Raw genomic sequence first — 21,922 nt, 5'->3', positions numbered from 1 at the left:
TCTCTGGTTCTACTCGTATACCTGCCTGGATATAGTCATGTTCTTCTCTGGTTCTACTCGTATACCTGCCTGGATATAGTCATGTTCTTCTCTGGTTCTACTTGTATACCTGCCTGGATATAGTCATGTTCTTCTCTGGTTCTACTCGTATACCTGCCTGGATATAGTCATGTTCTTCTCTGGTTCTACTCGTATACCTGCCTGGATATAGTCATGTTCTTCTCTGGTTCTACTTGTATACCTGCCTGGATATAGTCATGTTCTTCTCTGGTTCTACTTGTATACCTGCCTGGATATAGTCATGTTCTTCTCTGGTTCTACTCGGATACCTGCCTGGATATAGTCATGTTCTTCTCTGGTTCTACTTGTATACCTGCCTGGATATAGTCATGTTCTTCTCTGGTTCTACTCGTATACCTGCCTGGATATAGTCATGTTCTTCTCTGGTTCTACTCGTATACCTGCCTGGATATAGTCATGTTCTTCTCTGGTTCTACTCGTATACCTGCCTGGATATAGTCATGTTCTTCTCTGGTTCTACTCGTATACCTGCCTGGATATAGTCATGTTCTTCTCTGGTTCTACTTGTATACCTGCCTGGATATAGTCATGTTCTTCTCTGGTTCTACTTGTATACCTGCCTGGATATAGTCATGTTCTTCTCTGGTTCTACTCGTATACCTGCCTGGATATAGTCATGTTCTTCTCTGGTTCTACTCGGATACCTGCCTGGATATAGTCATGTTCTTCTCTGCTTCTACTCAGATACCTGCCTGGATATAGTCATGTTCTTCTCTGGTTCTACTTGTATACCTGCCTGGATATAGTCATGTTCTTCTCTGGTTCTACTCGGATACCTGCCTGGACATAGTCATGTTCTTCTCTGGTTCTACTTGTATACCTGCCTGGATATAGTCATGTTCTTCTCTGGTTCTACTTGTATACCTGCCTGGATATAGTCATGTTCTTCTCTGGTTCTACTTGTATACCTGCCTGGATATAGTCATGTTCTTCTCTGGTTCTACTCGTATACCTGCCTGGATATAGTCATGTTCTTCTCTGGTTCTACTCGTATACCTGCCTGGATATAGTCATGTTCTTCTCTGGTTCTACTCGTATACCTGCCTGGATATAGTCATGTTCTTCTCTGGTTCTACTTGTATACCTGCCTGGATATAGTCATGTTCTTCTCTGGTTCTACTTGTATACCTGCCTGGATATAGTCATGTTCTTCTCTGGTTCTACTCGTATACCTGCCTGGACATAGTCATGTTCTTCTCTGGTTCTACTCGGATACCTGCCTGGATATAGTCATGTTCTTCTCTGGTTCTACTCGGATACCTGCCTGGATATAGTCATGTTCTTCTCTGCTTCTACTTGTATACCTGCCTGGATATAGTCATGTTCTTCTCTGGTTCTACTTGTATACCTGCCTGGATATAGTCATGTTCTTCTCTGGTTCTACTTGTATACCTGCCTGGATATAGTCATGTTCTTCTCTGGTTCTACTCGTATACCTGCCTGGACATAGTCATGTTCTTCTCTGGTTCTACTCGGATACCTGCCTGGATATAGTCATGTTCTTCTCTGGTTCTACTTGTATACCTGCCTGGATATAGTCATGTTCTTCTCTGGTTCTACTCGTATACCTGCCTGGACATAGTCATGTTCTTCTCTGGTTCTACTCGGATACCTGCCTGGATATAGTCATGTTCTTCTCTGGTTCTACTCGGATACCTGCCTGGATATAGTCATGTTCTTCTCTGGTTCTACTTGTATACCTGCCTGGATATAGTCATGTTCTTCTCTGGTTCTACTTGTATACCTGCCTGGATATAGTCATGTTCTTCTCTGGTTCTACTTGTATACCTGCCTGGATATAGTCATGTTCTTCTCTGGTTCTACTTGTATACCTGCCTGGATATAGTCATGTTCTTCTCTGGTTCTACTTGTATACCCGCCTGGATATAGTCATGTTCTTCTCTGGTTCTACTCGTATACCTGCCTGGATATAGTCATGTTCTTCTCTGGTTCTACTTGTATACCTGCCTGGATATAGTCATGTTCTTCTCTGGTTCTACTTGTATACCCGCCTGGATATAGTCATGTTCTTCTCTGGTTCTACTTGTATACCTGCCTGGATATAGTCATGTTCTTCTCTGGTTCTACTTGTATACCTGCCTGGATATAGTCATGTTCTTCTCTGGTTCTACTCGTATACCCGCCTGGATATAGTCATGTTCTTCTCTGGTTCTACTCGTATACCTGCCTGGATATAGTCATGTTCTTCTCTGGTTCTACTCGTATACCTGCCTGGATATAGTCATGTTCTTCTCTGGTTCTACTCGTATACCTGCCTGGATATAGTCATGTTCTTCTCTGGTTCTACTCGTATACCTGCCTGGATATAGTCATGTTCTTCTCTGGTTCTACTCGGATACCTGCCTGGATATAGTCGTGTTCTTCTCTGGTTCTACTCGGATACCTGCCTGGATATAGTCATGTTCTTCTCTGGTTCTACTCAGATACCTGCCTGGATATAGTCATGTTCTTCTCTGGTTCTACTTGTATACCTGCCTGGATATAGTCATGTTCTTCTCTGGTTCTACTTGTATACCTGCCTGGATATAGTCATGGTTCTAGTCAGTGGTTCTGATCATATTGTTGTTTGGTAGGAGAATCCCGTTCTTCAGCAGTTCTACTTGTGTTCTTTATTTGGTTCTACTTGTGTTCTTTACTGATTTTTGCTTGAGTTTTTCTCAGTTGGGAAGTTCTTGTTTTTCATTGGTTCTTCTCAAATACTTCACAGGTTCGTTTCATGTTCTTCAATGGTTCTGGTTCTACTTGTATTCTGTGTTGGGTCTACCCATGTTTTTATTTGGGTTTGCAGTAGATTTTTTCTTTACTGTTAGGATGTTCTTGTTCTTCACCTGTTTTAGTTCAGAATTTGCTGTGGTTCTACGCACGTTCTTCATTGGTTCTCCTTGTATTCGTCACTGGTTAAACGCATGTTCTCCGTTAGAAGGCTGGTTCTTATGTTGTTTGCATTTATCCTGATTGGTTTTTCACATTCTGTTCTATCCCAGGATATGGTTCTTGTAGTTCTTCCAGTTTATACTAGTAAATGGGTGGTTCTCATGTTCATGATGAGTAGAATGATGTTCTTTACAAGGAACTGGTTTCAAAATGACTTCCTTACTGGTCATCTGGGTATTTTTAATCTATTCATATTGTAGTTTTTACTTCCCGCTCTTCCTCCTTATGATTGGAGACGTTCTCGTCTTGTTTTCCGGACTGGTTTTGGATGGTTCTAGTGAGAACTTTCTGGAAGTATCCGTCACTAGTTGTGGCAGTTGAGAGTTCTGCTGTTTTTTTGTTTTCTCTTGTCCTTCTGTTTGTTTTTCAGTCTCACTGCGAGCAGAACAGCAGCCTGTCAGTCACAGCCGAGGGCCAATGAAACGCCTTGGTCTCAAGCTTTTAATTGATTTGCTCCAATCAAGGATGACCAGGGGAACACACACACAAACCAAACACAAACACACACACACCGGGATGCCTTTGGTGTTCATTTGTGTGTTTGTGTATGTTTGTGTCTCTGTGGGGTTCAGGGTATATTAATATTTCTAATAGGGCTGTTATCAGCTCACTGCCAGCTGTACACAGCAAACACACACACACACGACTACAGCGAAGCTGGAAGGCAAATATATACACAACACACACACACACACACTCTGTCTGTCTGTTGTGTGATAACTCCCACAATGCTTTTCTGTGTCAAAGAGACCTGGAGGTCAAAACCACTTCTCTGTGTGTGTGTGTGTGTGTTTAAAAAAAAAATACAAGCAACAAACACACACAGACAGAAACACAAAACACACACTCTGTGGCTTTAAAGTGAATCTGAAAACAGATTACACACACAGCTGCAGGTAAACAGTGTTTAAAGGTGAGCGAGGGCGAAATAGAGGCTGAGAGACCTAAAGAAACAGAGCGAGAGAGTGTGTGTTTGAAGTTTTTTTTTCTCTTCTGCAAATAAGTATTCCAGAACTGTGTGTGTTTATTGTGTGTGTGTGTGTGTGTGTGTGTGTGTGTGTGTGTGTGTGTGTGTGTGTGTGTGTGTGTGTGTGTTTGGGTTAATTAGTGTGTTAAAGGGTTTATCAGCGTGTCGGCATGCAGGAGATGCATCCTCTGAACATGACATGACTCTGAGTGTGTGTTCATGTGTGTGTTGTGTTCAGTCAGTATAAAGCTTCTATCAGCGTCCTGCCAAAACCAGTTAAAGCCTCATTCAGGGACTTTTAACTCGCATCCAGCCAATCACACGAGAGGCCAATCCGACACGCTCGCTCCCTATTGGCCGAAGGAAACGCTTCCATTGTTCACAGTTTTTCATGAGCAATAAATGTTAGACCCGTTTAACCAGTCAGGAGCTGGTTTGTGTTAGTTTTAACTGGTTTGATCTGGTTTCATTTGGTTTTAATTGGTTTGATCTGATTTAACTGGTTTTACCAGCATTTAACTGGTTGTTTCTGAATAGCATGTTCCAGCTGGTCTTAACTGGTTGTAAATGGTGGTTTATCATTGGTCGATATTATTACTGGTTCTAACTGGTCTTAACTGGTTGTAAATGGTGGTTTCTGATTGGTCGCTGTTATTACTGGTTCTGATTGGTTTTAACTGGTGGTTTCTGATTGGTCGATGTTATTACTGCTTCTAACTGGTCTTAACCGGTTGTAACTGGTTGTTTCTAATTGGTTGATGTTATTACTGGTTCTGAATGGTTTTAACACTTTGTTTTTAATTGGGTATGTGTTTTTACTGGTCCTTACTGGTAGTTATACCTGGTTGGTGGGTTTTGTTAGTGGTTGTAACTGGTTCCTTCTGATTGGTATGTGTTGTTATTGGACACAGTTGGTTTGACTGGTTATCTTTGATTGGTAAGAGTTCCTGATTATAACTGGTTTTAACTTCCTTCTGATTGGAACGTATAGCTACTGGTTTTAACTGGATGTTTCTACTTGGTGCATGTTACTGATTGTAACTGGCCTTGTTTGGTGATTTTTGGCACACGCAACTGGTTAGTATGGTTTGTCTTTGTGTGTGGTGGAATAAATTTCTCAGCTCCGCTTTGAACCTGTTCGCCTGAAGATCATTTTTCATGTGGAGAGCTTTTCAGAAATTCAACTTCCAGTCGGATCCTGAAATAAACCAGTTAGAGCAGGAAGGCAGGAAGCGCGCACACACACGTCTTTGTGGCGCGTGTGTGTTATTTGAGTGTAAATCTCCTCAATGCGCTGCAGCTGCCTCTCCTCACGTCTCAATACAGCTCTGGTAATAGAATTACCCCCTCCATCTGTGTGTGTGTGTGAGCTGGGTCTAATGTGATTGGTTTACAACTGGCAGGGGTCGGTCATGATTGGCCGACAGGTGAGAGAGGGCGGGAGGTTAACGACAGAGAGAAACGCCAGGACACGAACAGCAGCTGTGTGTGTGTGTGTGTGTGTGTGTGTGTGTGTGTGTGTGTGTCAGATGCAGCAGTTTGTCTGCCTCAAACTTTCTTTTTAGACTGACGATGAATTGAAATAAGAAATAATTTATCCTGTTGGGAACTGTGTGACATCATCTGTGATGACATCATCTCATCTGTTCCTCTCTGACGTTGGTGTTTGGATTTTGTTGGTTGAAAGGACTTAATGAGGCGTAGAAGTCTGGAGGACGATCCCGGAGTCTTTGAGGAGGTTTTGGAGACCTTGAACCGGTTGATAAGATCTTTAATGTGGCTCTCCAATGACAGCTGGATAGTTCGGTGTTTATCAAGCGTCTGAAAACCAGAACGTTACTCCAATCCAAACCCTCACCTGAGTTGTAGAATCACTGTTGTTTGCTGTGCAGCAGTGCTCGGTTGCTATGGAAACAGCTGGCGAAGCATGTTCCGAGGCAGATAGTTTGAGACGTGACCGGACCAGTCGAGACAATCCTTGGAGGTTTCGAGCGTTTCCGAGCAGGAAGCAAAAATATCCTTCCATTGGGACCAGCAGCACAGCCTCAACGCCTCGCCACCAGACCTACTGCATCGTCTCCTCCACCGCGGAAATAAACAAAAACGTCTTGGAGATTTGGTCTTTAAAGATGGCAGTTAAGTCATCGGATTCCACTATAGCCTAAAGTTTCCCAAAATACACCAATATGCAGATGACGAGTGGATTTAGTGAGTTGTTGGAGGTCAATATGAGCTTCGTAAAGCTAGCCTACTGAAATTTAAATCTGTTGCTAGGCAACATAGCAATGCAGTATCATCCAGGTGTTTCTAAATCGGACCCAGCAGGTTTTCCATGTGTCGCTGCTCCAACGCACCTCATAATAATGAGTCATTGTGCTGAGTTTGACAGTTAGACCCATTTAATGTCATTCAGGAAGTCAGACTTTTGGGCTGGGACTAACTTCGGATTTGATCCAATGCATCATTGGTAATACCTTATTCAGACAGTCGTGGTTGGAGAAGGGCCCTGCGATGGACTGGCGAGCTGTCCAGGGTGTACTCTGCCTTTCGCCCAAAGATGATAGGCTCCAGCTTCCTTGCGACCCTTCATCGGACTAAGCGGTCAGGATAATGAATGAATGAATGAATGACTGAATGGTTGGAGAAGGTTTGTATTTGCTCACCTTCTACATCGGACCAGTTTGTTAAATTTACTCTAAAGCTGCTCAGATGAGGTTTTTCTGTAGAACCTCAGGAGAGTTTGTGGGCTTTTTCTGCAGATGTATCGACTCTGCTCCTCATCGTCTGAGGCATAAAGAGAAGGACCTGGAAACAAACGTTAATCAGACAGATGCAGGAATGCTGCATTTCCATGTGAATGAACTCATCAGAGTTTTTCTTCTCCGTCCGGCTCTTCATCAGTCTGCTTTGTCCTCATTCCTCCTCTCATTTACCTCCCCTCTTCCTCTCTTCCCCCCACCATGATTAAAGCTCTTGTTTTTCTAATCGATTCTCCTCAAGGTCTATTGATCTGCTGACACACGCGCGCGCGTTAACACACACTTGTAACCAGGAAATACAACAAAAATCTGCTCTGATTGAATTGATCTCTGAGGATGAAATCACCGTTTGAGTCGGGAGGTCGATGGGGTTTGTTTGGTTACAGAGGAGAATTTAAATCCACATCTGACCACTTTCTGCTGGTTTCATCTGAAAATGTGCTCTTTTTAAAGTTTGCTGATGAATAACGTCGCAGCTGGAGCCCTTTGAGCGTCATTCTGCTCAGAACCACTGCTCAGTTTTCAGCCTCGGCGTGATTCAAACAGTCTGTCATCAATATTAAAAAAGGAGAAACCAAATTAAAGATTAATGCAATATTGCTGTACAAAGACTGAAATAAAGATAATAAAAACTCCAGAGCTAAATGGAGCCAAATGTGACGAATGATGGGAAAATCTTGGAGTCTCCTTGCTGGTGGTAAGCCTTGAGGATGCAGCCTTCAGATGGGGATCCATGTTTGGCAAACTGCAGAAGGGTTGACGGACAGTCTTGAAGGAGAATGGAAGCACATTGAGGTTATCATTAATGTGTAAGTTTTACCCGCGTGGAGGAAAGGGGGAATGGAGGGAAAACTTAAGAAACAAGAAAGATTTAACAGGGTGGATCAGAACTTCATCCATGCATCCATCCATTTTCTACCACTTATGTGGGGTCAGGTTATGGGGCTACAGTAGGGAGACATAGTTATTCATTCATTCATTCATTCATTTTCCTAACCGCTTAATCCAATTCAGGGTTGCGGGGAAGCTGGAGCCTATCCCAGCAGTCATTGGGCGAAAGGTAGGGTACACCCTGGACAGCTCGCCAGTCCATCGCAGTGCGACGTAGTTAATGCTAGTTAAATGTAGGGCTGCAACGATTACTCGGGTAACTCGAGTAACCAGAGTACAAAAATTGAACAATGCAAATAATTTGCCTTAAGACTCCGTTTGATTAATATCACGTGGTGATATATTTTAATCTACGCATCACTGCAGCATTCTCAGACCACTGCGCTGTTTGGAGGGACTACATCACTGTTTCAGTACACATATAAAATATTTAAACATTTATAGAATATATCAGAACAGAACCTGTGGCCTACGGTGTGTCTATACAGTATGACTGTTTCACCCGGACTGATGACGGACGTTTCAAACAGCGGTTTGCTTTCTGTCTGAAGATTCTCCTTGCTTTGGTCTCTAATGGCAGAGAATGAAGACGAGGGGAGGAAAAGACCGAAAAAGTCGCAAGTGTGGGACCATTTCACACTGAAAAGGACAGAAAACGTAGTGCAGTGTGTGCTCTAAAGGCGGTCTCAATGTTGCAGCACCTGAAAGGAAAACACCCTCACTTCGCCGCTCCGGGCGGAGATTCAGCTTCGCGATTTACATCAACAACAGCAGCGGCTGTTAAATGTACAGTGTTATAACCTGTGATATTAGTCAGCAGTGACGAGGCATGGCGAGGTGTCGGCTGCTAACGCACGTTAACCGTCTTGTAATCCAGCGTGTGACGGCAGGCGTAGCCTCTGTTCCTGCAGCAAACTTTTATTCCGTATTAAACAGACACACTTTTAACAGGCGTGTCGTCCACCAAGACATCGGCTAGTTCTTAGATACTTTGGACATGTTTACAAGTCAGTCCTTCTTTCTACTTGATTCTTCTTTTAAATCTTTTAAAAGGCAGAAATTCGCGATCGGTTGAAAATTTTTTCTCCACACATTGAGCGCGTGCACAAAGACGTCAGCTGCACCAAATCCTCATGCATTAGGTAGTAACAACACATGCAGCAGCTTCACAAATATAAATTAAGCATTGGTTGAGTTGCTAGGATTTGTTTTATAAATTATAATAAAAAAATATAATCGTTAGAGTACTCGATTACTCATAAAAATAATCGACAGAGTACTCGATTCCTGATGTGGTTTGTGCTGTGCCTTAGTTTCAGATTTCCTGTTTTATTTTGTAGTTTTTTCCATTTAGTTCTCTTGTTTGTTGTTTAGCTTTATTGGTTTCCTGTTCATTGAGTTGACCTGGTCTTGTTTTAGTTCATTCAGTACACCTGGTTCTTGTTTGGTTCCCCAGTGGATTTATACCCCTCAGTTTTAGTTCTTGGTTGCTGGATCATTTTGTTTATTTTAGTCCCCTGAGTTCCTTGGGTTAAAATAAATCTCCTTGAATCTGCATCCCTGTTGCTCTTCTCTGCATTTGGGTCCACATCCCCACCGCCCGACCTGACAATTCCAAAAGTAATCTATAGTTGCAGCTCTAGTTAAATGTGCTCTTTAGGTATGTGACGATATGCTTTTGTCCTGATTCAATTTTATTACAACTTTTTTGGTGCCAATTTGATTTAAATTGGGATTCTCACAATTCTCTATTGCTGATTTTTGTAGACTAAAAACAAACAAAAAAATGTACAAAACTTTTCATTTACAAGACTATTCATTTTTCTTAGTTTCAATTAGGAATTTCAATTAAGGAAAACAACGCAGTCGCCAGACCATCATTCTGCTGTTTTAATGCCCAAGAAGACAAATAAAAAGATTAATAAAAACAATAAAGATGACAAAAATTTTGTAATGGAATATTTGTATTTATTTGAAAAAGAAAAAAAAAAGATTTTTTTAACCAAAAAAATCTATATTAAATTTATGAAACAAAAAAAATCCAGATATTAGATTTTTTTTTTTTTTTTAATTTGATTTCCCACCCCTAGAGCTCTGGCAGTCCAGCATAGGGTTTTGGAGTTTCTGTACAAATCTGAAGGTGGCAGCAGGGTTTGTATCGGCTAGTGTACTCCACAGGGTGGACTTCTTTTGACAGTTTACTGGTTTACTTCACTTCCTGGAGGCACTTCCTTTTTCAGAAGAACAATATTGGCCACCAGTGTTCACAAGCTTGTGGAAGAAAATGAGGAAAAAAAACGCGTGTTAAAAAAATTTCAAGCACATTTATATAAAACTAGAATTTTCTATGAGAACATCCAGATGTCTGGAAAGACTAGCTGGCAGCACTTCTATGTAACTATGTTGTGTGTAAAGCTTCCACGGACCTATGCAAAGCTTACAGCAATGACGCTGCCAGCGACCTTCAGCAAACGCCAGGCGGCCTTAAATCCAGATTAATCAGTAGAGTCCAGACTGTCCTGTCCTCACCATTTCTTGCAACTCATCCAGGGATCCTGAAGCCAGATGTAGTCCCAGTACGCCAAAGCCACCTTATTGGAGGAGCAGCAGTTCTACTCTGAGCCCCTCCCAGACGACTGAGCTTCTCATTCTGTCTCTGAAGGGAGAGCTCGACCTCCCTGCAGAAGAAACTTATTTCACCTGAGGTATTCAAAACCTCATTTTTCTGGTTGCTGCCTAAAGCTGGGGACTATTTGTGAGGACAGGACCGCAGATCAACCAGTAAATCCAGAATTTAACCTTTTAGTTGTCAATTCAATTCAAATTTATTTATATAGCGTCAAATCATGGCAATGCCATCTCAAGACGCTTTACAGACAGGAAAAAAAACATAATGAAAGCCAATTCATAACAGCCTATATAAGGAAACCAAAAGATGGAAGCTTCAACTCAATCTCCACATCACTGGTCGCTGCACCCAAACGCAGCAAACTGGAAATCATATCGAAGTGTTGCAAAGTATCGCTCACGTTCAACCTGAAAAGCAACAACGACCAACAAGGAGACTGCGCTTAAGAAGCTGCGCAAACTTTAAACAGAAGCTGTGAGAACCTGTACGAAAACACACGTTTAACGTCACCTGGCATGGCCATAGGAACAGAAACGTTCATTTGGGAGGAGCTTTGAGTTGTTTGCTTTGGTCTGAAACTGACCTCAGAACTTGGAAGTGAACTCTAATCTCTACACTGCCCTCTAGTGGATGTGGATGCGACATCCCATCCAGTGGAAAGTATGCTTGATATTGGTGTGTAACTCTGACGCTAGGGCTGGGAGATACGGCCAAAAAATATAATCTCTGATTTTTTTAAAACAAATCCGATTTGCTTTTTTTCCCCTTACTGTAAAGAAAAAAAGAATTATAAATCTCAAAAATGATTCTTTTTCAAAAATGCTTTTATTGCAGTCAGCCTAGGAGTTTACCGAAATTTAAAGTGCAACTAAACAAGCTGTTAAACAAGATTATAAAAAGAGATGTAGGCGCTGCCACTGTAAACATTATAAGTAACAACATGTTCGTACTTAGTGTGTTTCCACTGTGAGATAGTTTTTAACTTTTGATCATACATTTAAGAATAGGCTTCACTTCACTTGTGTAACTTTATTCTGAAAAAAAAAACCCAACTGATTAATAAATGAATAAATAAAAATACCTCCTCTTGGAAGAAAAATATTGATTCCTTTTAGAGTATTTTGACTTTAAATAACCAAAACAATTTCCCACATTGGCAATGAGGTGATAAAAATGAATGTTTCTTTAAACTTAACATGTGTTTAGAGGAAGTTGACCTCTTTGATACCAAATTCTACTCTTTAAAAAAATCCCTAAATACTAATTAAAGCTATATTTCTAACATACATGTATTATTACATTCTTGATGTTTTTTGTTTAATTTACACATTTTTGTCAAGAAAGACCAGCCTGTCAGCTGCATCTGGCTTCAGACCCCTGTGGCGTGTGACAATGCCCCCTCCCACACTGAAAACCCTGCGTTTCCACCACACCTAGAACTGCATAACAACTAAATATCGCCATTAAAACACGCTGCCACAGAAGTTTTTACGATATCGAGGTGCTTTTTCAGACATTTCGATATAGAATTATTTTGCAAAAGTGTAATGGAAACACTTTTTTTGCGTTTACGTGTCACCAGACGTGATATGGGGGTCGTAACCAGGTAATTTCCAGTAAAGATGGCGCGGTGTGGAATAAACAACTGCGAATTTCAGAGTTTTAGAAAAGAAAATGAGGGAGAAAAGCTTAGAAAATCCTAAGCAAATTTGCCGCAGCAAGTAGAAAACCCCAATATAACACTACATGCCCACTTTGCATTAACCGCAATTCCGAAGCGCGATGCTAATGTGCTAAACATTGTTCAACGGAAACACCCGCAAATCCCAACTGTTGTTTGTCAAAACGTACAAATATCGTTTTTATTTAGCAAAAAAGGGGGGGGCACTTGTACGTTTCTAGCTGCCATGTTGTGTTTATGCGTTTCTGTGGGAAACCAGCGGGAGCGCGCTGACGTCACTATAAAGTACGGAAGCCCAAAAGGCGCTGGCGGGGCAAAAAAAAAAAATCCCAATTTCCATAAAAATAAATCTTCATAAACAGAAAATTCGAATTAATCGATTAAATCGATTAATCACCCAGCCCTAACTGACGCCAGATCTCGATACGTTCCAGGCATGTTGTGGAGGAGCTGTGTGCGAAACACAAACATCTTCAGCATTCAGACATCTCCCAGAATTCCTGGGATAACTACAGGAATGACGAATTACAGCAGGAATGTTCTTTATCAGCTCCTGCTTCCTGTTCACATTCCAAACATGTTCAGATACATGTGGCGTCCATATCAACAAACAGCAGCACAGGATGCTCGCGCTCACAGATTTCCAGTTTTCCATCACATGGTGCCTCCTCCGACGTCACTCCGGAGCGTTGGGAATACCGGTCTCCTGCCTACAAGTTCATGTTTGAGCAGAAGCTGCAGAGAAAGACGTGTTTCTCTGTGGAGAGTCGTTTATTTACTGAACAGTTTGGTCTTTTTTCAACAGTAGCTTGACAGGAAAGGGGCTAAACGCTGCTCCTCTTCATGACTGTTGGATCAGCAACACAGAAAAAAGAAACTCTTACAGGAAATTAGATGCTGGAGCAGGAAAAGTGAAACCAGACGGGCCAGTCAGGAATCACTTCCTGTCTGTGTCGCTTGGTTCCCTCCACCGACTACACCCCTTCAGGAAACGACCTGAATCTGTTCCAGGAGGAAGCGAGACTTAACCCAGATTCTGGTTGATTGTTTGGAGCCACAGTCTCAAAAAGAAAGACTGGATCCATTTTACAGCAGAGTCTCTGACCAGCGAATCAGAGGAGGCGCTCTGCTGGAGGCGGAGTCTTGTGTCCCAGCAGCTGAGATCCGACGTCAAAGAGAAAAATCCACATCGTCAGTGGGCTGATTAAACTTCCTCCACACACACAGACAATGACACCTTTTCCTGTTTAAAAAGAAAGTGTGTTTGTGTGACGAGAATCTGGACATTCAGACCAGCGAACCCGTTTCCTGTCGACCTGCTGCCAAACAGAAACTGATCACATCGCCGGATCAGTCTGACAACACGACCAGCTGCAGACGCTTCACGGTGGAAGATCTTCCCGACCAGCCTCTCATCAGACAATCAGTCCTCTGAAAGGTTTTTCTGGAACAATATTAAACAATATTATAAAGAAAGCAGCCGATATTGGTTGAGCCAGTGTACATGTTTACTCCGGATCTCCACACGATGCCAAACTGTTCAGGTTGTTTCGTTCTGAACACACGGTGCTGCTGCGCAGTTTTATACATGTAAATGGAAGTTTAGTTTAGATCAGGGGTGTCCACGTCCGGTCCTGGAGATCCTGCTGTTTTTAGGTGCAACCCTTCTCCAACACACCTGAATCAAATAAGTGACTTGTTAGCAGACCTCTGCAGAGCTGGACGACATGCAGAAGAGAAGTTCAGCTGTTTGACTCAGCTGTGCTGGACAGGGGTTGCATCTAAAGGTTGCAGGATGGGAGATCTCCAGGACTGCTTGGGCACCTCTGGTTTAGATCACAGGCTGATGAACAGGTGGCAGATAAAAATAACATCATGCTGAAAACATCCAGCAGATAAGTGAAGGAAAGATGAACTAAAAATTAATCAAACTTCTTTTTAAAGCAGAAACTTGGAAAAGGTTTTTCCTCGGATTTGATCACATGATTATGATTTATTAAAAGGCATCTTTTAGGGCACTCAAAGCTAAAAACACAGAATCAATGAGGCAAAAAAATAAAACAGACAAAATAGCAAAACCATAATTAAAAACAAAGCAAGAGTGCACCAGTGAAGTTGTTCCAGTTCCAGGATTAAAGGGAATATTGTTTTCTGAAAAAACAAGTTTAATGCGGGATTTGACGGAGGTTAAATATTCTAAACATTTCTATGTCAAAGTGGCTGAAACCAGAATATTCTAAACATTCGTAAGTGAAAGTGGCTGAAACCGGATGGAGGACCTGAGAGTTTGGCTGGGTACGTTGGAGCGAAGAGGAGGGTTGAGATTGTCGATGGCCTTGAACCTGAGAAGTAAGATTTTCTTAAATGATGCAGAATTTAAAGCTGTACCACCAAATTTAGTCCCGAAAAAGCAGCTAATTCAGCGTCCATCTTTATCCTGCCTCTTCTCCGAGTTCTCTCCAGCCAGTAAAAGTCACTCTGACGGTGACTTTAGTCTTTTTCTCCTTCTTTTACTTTCTTCCACCAGCTGGGGCCTGTTGATGTGGGCTGTCGCCTCCTTCTAGAAGGAAAATGAATAAGATAAAACATTAAAATGGATTACTCATACATACATACATGACTTGCTTGTGTTTGGCAGTCTGGTAGTATTTATTAAGAATAGGATGTATATGGTTAATATACAGTCTCACAGTCTCAATATAAAAGTCTCACGAGCAAGAAGCCAGGTTGGTGTTCTTGTTAAAAATACTAGATGTTGTTGGGAATGAGCTCCTGCTCGCGAACTGCTGCGTTTGCTTTTGCTTTGTGTTTCAGTGGGATATCACGGAGAAAGAGCTGATCTGTGAGCTTAGAAATAAATGACCACAAACGCCAAGTTAAAATTAATCAGTGAGATTGATTGACCAAAAAGGAGGGAGTTATAATAATGATGTAACGAGGGTGTGAACGGCCGTGCTGTTGGGTGGAAACTACATGTCAGAGTCACACAGGCTACGGTTACATGATGTTTTTTAATACAGAATTAATCATTTGGAACCAAATAATTCGGAATTAACGTATTCTCCCATGAGTTTATATAAAAATAATAATTCCCAAGGAAAGTTTACATGAAACTCATCCTTAATCCCTCTTTAGAGCGGCGGGTTGGGAAGGGTTCTGATTGGACTGAACATACGTATGACGTAAACCGGAAATAAACAAAGTGTCTCCCTGCTTCTCGTCTTTTCAGTCGTAACTTGTAAAAACTACATAATAAGTACCAGTTTCCTGCTATTTTTATTATAAATGTGAAGTAGCAGCTCAACACGAGCATACTACTTTACTTTCTGCAGCAACTGAGAAGGAGAAGAAAGATAGACCACCGAACACGGGAGGTAAAACAACGTGCGTCATCGGGACAGGACAAGGTAACGAGCATGCTCAGAACGACTAGAATTAACTTAGAGCGGAAGGAAGGTTTACATGACAGAGGAATTAAATAGTTAGGGATTAAAATGCGAATAAACCAGACACTTACATCAGAATTAAGTTTAATTTACTTTAATTCTGAATAGAAATTAGCATTAGGAATTAAGTGTTTACATGTTTGTTTGTTTTTTTTGTTTTAATCAGTTTAAAGCAGAATTAACTTTTATTCGGATTAAAGAGGAATTGAAACTCCATGTAAACGCACAGATAGACGATTTGGTTTGTGCATAAAGTCACATTAGATTAGTTCAGTTTGGCTTGTAATTATTTTCTATTTGGTTTATATATTAAAGATGGTGGGGGAGGAAGCCGGTCAGATCTGGCAGACCCAAACGTGTTGTGAGGGTCTGCTGGGAACGTCTGGCTGAGTCCCCCGTCAGAGCGAGCTTCAACTCCCACCTTCAGCAGAGCTTCGAACATGTCCCGAGTGAGGCGGGGGACATTGAGTCCGAATGGGCTGTGTTCCGTGCCTCTATTGCTGAGGCGGCCAGCCGGAGCTGTGGCTGCAAGGTCGTTGGTGCCTGTCGTGGCGGTAATCCCAGGACTCGTTGGTGGACACCAGCAGTGAGGGATGCCGTCAAGCTGAAGAAGGAGTCCTATCGGGCCTTCTTGGCCTGTGGGACTCTGGAGGCAGCTGATGGGTACCGGCGGGCTAAGCGGCATGCGACTTCGGCCGTTGCCGAGGCAAAAACTCGGGCATGGGGGGAGTTCGGCGAGGCCATGGAGAAAGACTTCCGGACGGCTTCGAGGAGATTCTGGTCCACCATCCGGCGGCTCAGGGGGGGGAAGCAGTGCTCCATCAACACTGTGTACAGTGGAGATGGGGAGCTGCTGACCTCAACTCGGGATGTTGTGGGTCGGTGGAGGGAATACTTCGAAGACCTCCTCAATCCTACCAACACGTCTTCCCATGAGGAAGCAGAGCTGGGGGACTCAGGGGTGGACTCCCCTATCTCTGGGGCTGAAGTCGCTGAGGTGGTGAAAAAGCTCCTTGGCGGCAAGGCCCCGGGGGTGGATGAGATCCGCCCGGAGTTCCTTAAGGCTCTGGATGCTATGGGTCTGTCCTGGCTGACACACCTCTGCAGCATCGCATGGACATCGGGGGTAGTGCCGCTGGATTGGCAGACTGGGGTGGTGGTCCCCCTTTTTAAGAAGGGGGACCGGAGGGTGTGTTCCAATTACAGGGGAATCACACCCCTCAGCCTCCCTGGTAAGGTCTATTCAGGGGTCCTGGAGAGGAGGGTCCGCCGGATAGTCGAATCCCGGATTGAGGAGGAGCAGTGTGGTTTTCGTCCTGGTCGCGGAACAGTGGACCAGCTCTTTAACCCTCTTTGGGGTCCTGGAGGGGGCATGGGAGTTTGCCCAACCAGTCTACATGTGCTTTGTGGACCTGGAGAAGGCATTCGACCGTGTCCCCCGGGGGCTCCTGTGGGGGGTACTCCGGGAGTATGGGGTACCGGACCCCCTTGTACGAGCTGTCCGGTCCCTGTACGACAGGTGTCAGAGCTTGGTTCGCATTGCCGGTAGTAAGTCGGATTCGTTTCCAGTGAGGGTTGGACTCCGCCAAGGCTGCCCTTTATCACCGATTCTGTTCATAACTTATATGGACAGAATTTCTAGGCGCAGCCGAGGGGTTGAGGGGATCCGACTTGGTGGCCTCAGGATTGGGTCCCTGCTTTTTGCGGATGACGTGGTCCTGTTGGCTTCATCTGGTCGTGATCTCCAGCTCTCGCTTGAGCGATTCGCGGCCGAGTGTGAAGCGGCCGGGATGAGAATCAGCACCTCAAAATCTGAGACCATGGTCCTCAGCCGGAATAGGGTGGATTGCCCTTTCCGGGTTGGGAGTCAGGTCCTGCCTCAAGTGGAGGAGTTTAAATATCTCGGGGTCTTGTTCACGAGTGAGGGAAGGATGGAGCGTGAGATCGACAGACGGATCGGTGCGGCGTCTGCAGTAATGCGGGCTCTGCGCCGGTCTGTTGTGGTGAAGAAGGAGCTGAGCCAGAAGGCGAAGCTCTCGATTTATCAGTCGATCTACGTTCCTACCCTCACCTATGGTCATGAGCTGTGGGTCGTGACCGAAAGAACGAGATCTCGTATACAGGCAGCTGAAATGGGTTTCCTCCGCAGGGTGGCCGGGCTCTCCCTTAGAGATAGGGTGAGGAGCTCAGTCATCCGGGAGGGGCTCAGAGTAGAGCCGCTGCTCCTTCGCATCGAGAGGAACCAGTTGAGGTGGCTCGGGCATCTGGTCAGGATGCCTCCTGGACGCCTCCCTGGTGAGGTGTTCCAGGCATGTCCCTCTGGGAGGAGACCCCGGGGAAGACCCAGGACACGCTGGAGGGATTACATCTCTCGGCTGGCCTGGGAACGCCTCGGGATCCCCCCGCAGAGTTGGCAAATGTGGCTGGGGAGAGGGAAGTCTGGGCTTCCCTGCTTAGGCTGCTGCTCCCGCGACCCGACCCCGGATAAGCGGCAGAAGATGGATGGATGGATGGATGGATATTAAAGATGCATTCTGCAACGTTTTTACCTGAAATATCCGCGTCTCGCGACAGGAAAATGGTTAAAGTTCTGTGGTGTGTCTCTAAGTATTTACATTTAGATTGTTAAATGGATTATTTGGGCTCCTTTAATGCATGTGATCAATGTGAGGTGAAGTTTTGCTGATTAGACCGCACATGCTCAGTGTAGGAGGTTAACGCAGCGGGACGAGGACCAACAGCTTTCTGACCGTTAACATCGTTCTCACCTTGAAGATTCTGTGAGCATGATGTGTGTGTCATTTACACACATGCAGCAATGTGGATTTTTGTGATAAAGATTTAATTCTCATGTCTGTTTACTTAATCAGGATTTTACAAGTTGCCGTCCTGCAAAAGTGGCGAGGAAAGGTTATTGTTTTGGGTTTTTAGGTTATGTTTCCACGACGCTGCAGATGCAGACATGAGATCTGGAGGTGGAGACGACTTTATTCACGAGGAATAACAAACAGCTGATAATAATCTGGAAACGTCCACATCTCTAACATCATCAAAGAACTTTCTGATGTTTCTGAATTTCCTTCTGTTTTCGGAACAAAACTGATGTGCAGATCGAGTGACAGCTTTAACAGGACACACAGTACTGCACTGCTCTCCTCCTGTTACCATGGAGATTCCCTTAAACACACACTCACACACACACTTTAAAAACTCAACAAGGGATTTGAATTTCATAGAAACTTTGCAGGAAAAGACTTGAATGCAGCGAATTCTGATGATTGACAGCTGTAGTTGTGATACGGAGACATGAACACACACTAATGAGGGCCACACACACACACACACACACACACAGAGTTTCACAACTTAAAAGCGAACTCCACTCTTTTTCGGAAGTCTTCCAATTACAGATTTCTACTGTCGACAAAAAGAGCAATTTGTTCACACAAACACACACACACATGCACTCAGTTTATTTTTCAGCGCTGCAGATGAATTATGGATTTGTTGCTTTAATATTTTAATGAGACTCTTATTTTCTGTCACGTTTAAACTTCCTGTTTTGAACTTGTGAAGCTTTCTTCTTCCTGTCAGCCGGATTTTCAGACATAAACATGAACTAATCCTGATTTTAAAAGCTTTTATTTAGAACATTAAATTGTTATTTAACATGTTTTTATTAAATATTTATAGTCATTAACTAAAACACTAGATAATTGCAAGATCTTCTGTATATTTACATGTTTTAAATACCATAAATAGACTTTTATCTACTGCTTTAGTGTTAATGTGGTGTTCCTGCCAGGGGCGCTTCTAGAAAATCTATGATGGGGGGGCCAAAGACAGGATTTAAAAGGTGGCCTTTTTTTAAATTTATTTTTTTAATTTTTTTCTTTTTTTTTTTTTGTTTAAAGTTTTGGAAATATTGAACAACTAAAGTGATCATCTCATGTGAAAATCAAAGCAAAACTATCAAGCAATACTTTGTTTTCTTTCATCAACAGTTATTATTTATTATATTTCAGTCCTGCCCAGTGTGCCAGTCATAAGGAAAACTTGCTTTTACCTAAATCACATTATATTTGATTAGTTTTGGTATTATTGATTACTTGATAACTAATAAATAAATAACTCTTCAATAAATATAATGTTAAGAGCAAATAAAAGGAAAATATTTATTCATTTATTTTCTGACCCTGCTTAATCCAAGTAAGGGTTGCAGGGGAGCTGGAGCCTTTCCCAGCAGCCTTTGGGCGAGAGGCAGGATACACCCTGGACAGGTTGCCAGTCTATTGCATGGTGAAATTATTTATTAAAATCAATTATTTATCAAATAAAATAAAGGCCACAAGAGTTTTTTTTGTAAATAAACAGCAGGTATGAAGTAGTTAACTTAACATTCCTCAAATCTGGTCGTTTTATTGCTTTTACATCCTCGATGAAATATAAACACTAACAGTTTGGTCAGATCATTTTCGTTACTCATGCAAGCTGGTAGGGCAGGGCGATATGACGATATATATCACAATAAGCTGCTTTACTGCAGTATTTTACATCAAGATATGCTTTACGGCACGCTGCAATATATAAACAAACCTGGAGGAAGACGGTAGCAGACGTGTTTCAGAGGATAATTCACTAAAAGATGAGCAGCCAACCCAACCTGATGATCTTGTTCATAAAAGAGGAGAAATTTCTGTCTGGATGCGGTTTGGATATAAAAAGACCGACGTGGAACCGACAACAGACTAGCTCACAGTCCCAACAACGGACTCCGACACAACTAACTCATTTTATCACCTGCAGGAATCAGGATAAAGAATCCAGAATAAAGAATAGAGTCAACGAGTAAAAGCAGCAAAAGCAGCGTCAAGTGGAGGTGAAAGCTCAGAACAAACTCCAGACCAAAACGCTGCAGCAGGTATTTACCTGTGGAACGGCATACGACCATAGTTCCCCCAGATGGAAGGAGATCACTGCTGCCGTTACCTAGCAACATCTGATACATAACTGATGACTGACACAACATCACACAGTTTTATATGGTTATGGATCGTTATGGGGATATAAGATGAGAAATATCGGGATATGAGATTTTGGTCATATATCCCAGCCCCAACAGGCGGGGGATGAGGTTATGCTGTGCTTTGACCAAGAACGTGGAAGTGTTGATTGACATCATATGCTACATTGCATTTGGAAATCTGAGGTTTGCCCCGAGAAAAATGCTCAATTTACAGATTTGATTGTTTTTCCAGTGGCATATGAGGTGAACAGTCAGGTTTTAATGGTGGGCCGTCTCCCCCCCCCCCCCCCCCCCCCCCCCCCCCCCCACACACACACACACTCTGGCCCCGCCCTTATTTTTCCACTCCCACTCTGATCACATGCTTTACTATTTTGTGTGCAGGTTCTTCTTTCCTGTTTGTCAACACGTCGGGGCGTTACAGCGGTCAGCGAGCGCAGCTGCTGCTGCCGCCGCTCAAAGAGAACGACACACACTGCATCAGCTTCCAGTTTTACCAGGCAGGAGGCCGCGAGGGCGTCGCGCCTGCCACGCTCAATGTCTACATTAAAGGTACGCCGAGTTGCAGCGAACAGCCACATAAACATATAAACTGATTACATCTGTCTGTCGAGTGTGTGTGGGTGGAGCTTCCAGGTATGTTCAAAGTGTTTGTTTACCTGCAGAGAACAACAGTCCTTTGGGCATTCCAGTGTTCAACTCATCTGGCCCCGCCTACCACATCTGGAAGGGGGTGGAGCTTGCCGTGTCTACGTTCTGGCCCAATTACTACCAGGTAACGCAGAAACACTATAAAACGCAACCTGGTTTACACTTGTATGGAAAAAAATGAGCCTGATCTGGTAGAATCATGTTTTTCTTTAAAGCATATGGACAGTATCTGCGTTTCCAGAGTTGCGCAAAAGCTAAATATCGCAATAAAAAGCGCTAATGGAAACACCTACATTTTAAAAGTATCGTCTCAATTATTTAAAAAATGTTTTAAGCTCCTATGCAGTGGTTTTTCAGATGTTTCAATATAGAGATATAACGGAGAAGTGTAATGGAAAATTTTTTCGCATTTACGTGTCGTGACATAGGGGGTCATGGTCAGGTCATTTCCGGTCAAGATGGTGCGGTATGAAACGGATGACGGCGAATTTCAGTTTTAGAAAAGAAAATGAGGGAGAAAAGCTCCTCAGCAAACCGAAACCCTCAAAATAACTCCATGGCTACTTTGTGTAAGCTCAAATGGACGAGCTTTTAAGAGAACTGAGACTTATGGGCTGACCATCATTTAATAGTTTGTCGAAACTTAGAAATATCGCCTGTATTTTGCAGAAAAATGTCATGAAAATGCAGCTAATGAAGCTTAGTTCTGATTGGTTGCTTCGTTTGGTCTCTCTTTGTGTTCACACCTGGATTAAACTCCAGGTTCTGATCTGAGGTTACTTCAGCTGGAAGGGTCCAGTTTCAGCTGACGTCTCCAGCAGACGGGATCACTGGAA

The 21,922-nt window shown here is 43.1% G+C and overlaps 1 protein-coding gene across 3 annotated transcripts in view; it reads left to right on the top strand.

Annotated features, from left to right (window-relative positions):
- Positions 1-21,922, top strand: part of LOC306770797 (receptor-type tyrosine-protein phosphatase mu-like) — a 190,215-nt gene that overhangs the window by 47,499 nt on the left and 120,794 nt on the right. For all 3 annotated transcript variants that reach the window (XM_079259751.1, XM_079259750.1, XM_079259752.1), the window contains exons 3-4: positions 20,820-20,987; positions 21,101-21,210. In XM_079259751.1, coding sequence (XP_079115877.1) covers positions 20,820-20,987; positions 21,101-21,210 — 278 coding nt within the window. The remainder of the gene's footprint in view (positions 1-20,819; positions 20,988-21,100; positions 21,211-21,922) is intronic.

This window comes from Telmatherina bonti (genome assembly GCF_933228915.1).
Source record: "Telmatherina bonti genome assembly, chromosome: 20".
NCBI classification, from domain to species: Eukaryota; Metazoa; Chordata; class Actinopteri; order Atheriniformes; family Telmatherinidae; genus Telmatherina; species Telmatherina bonti.
Note: the sequence above shows the minus strand (reverse complement) of the source record. Positions and strands in the feature narration are given on the sequence as shown.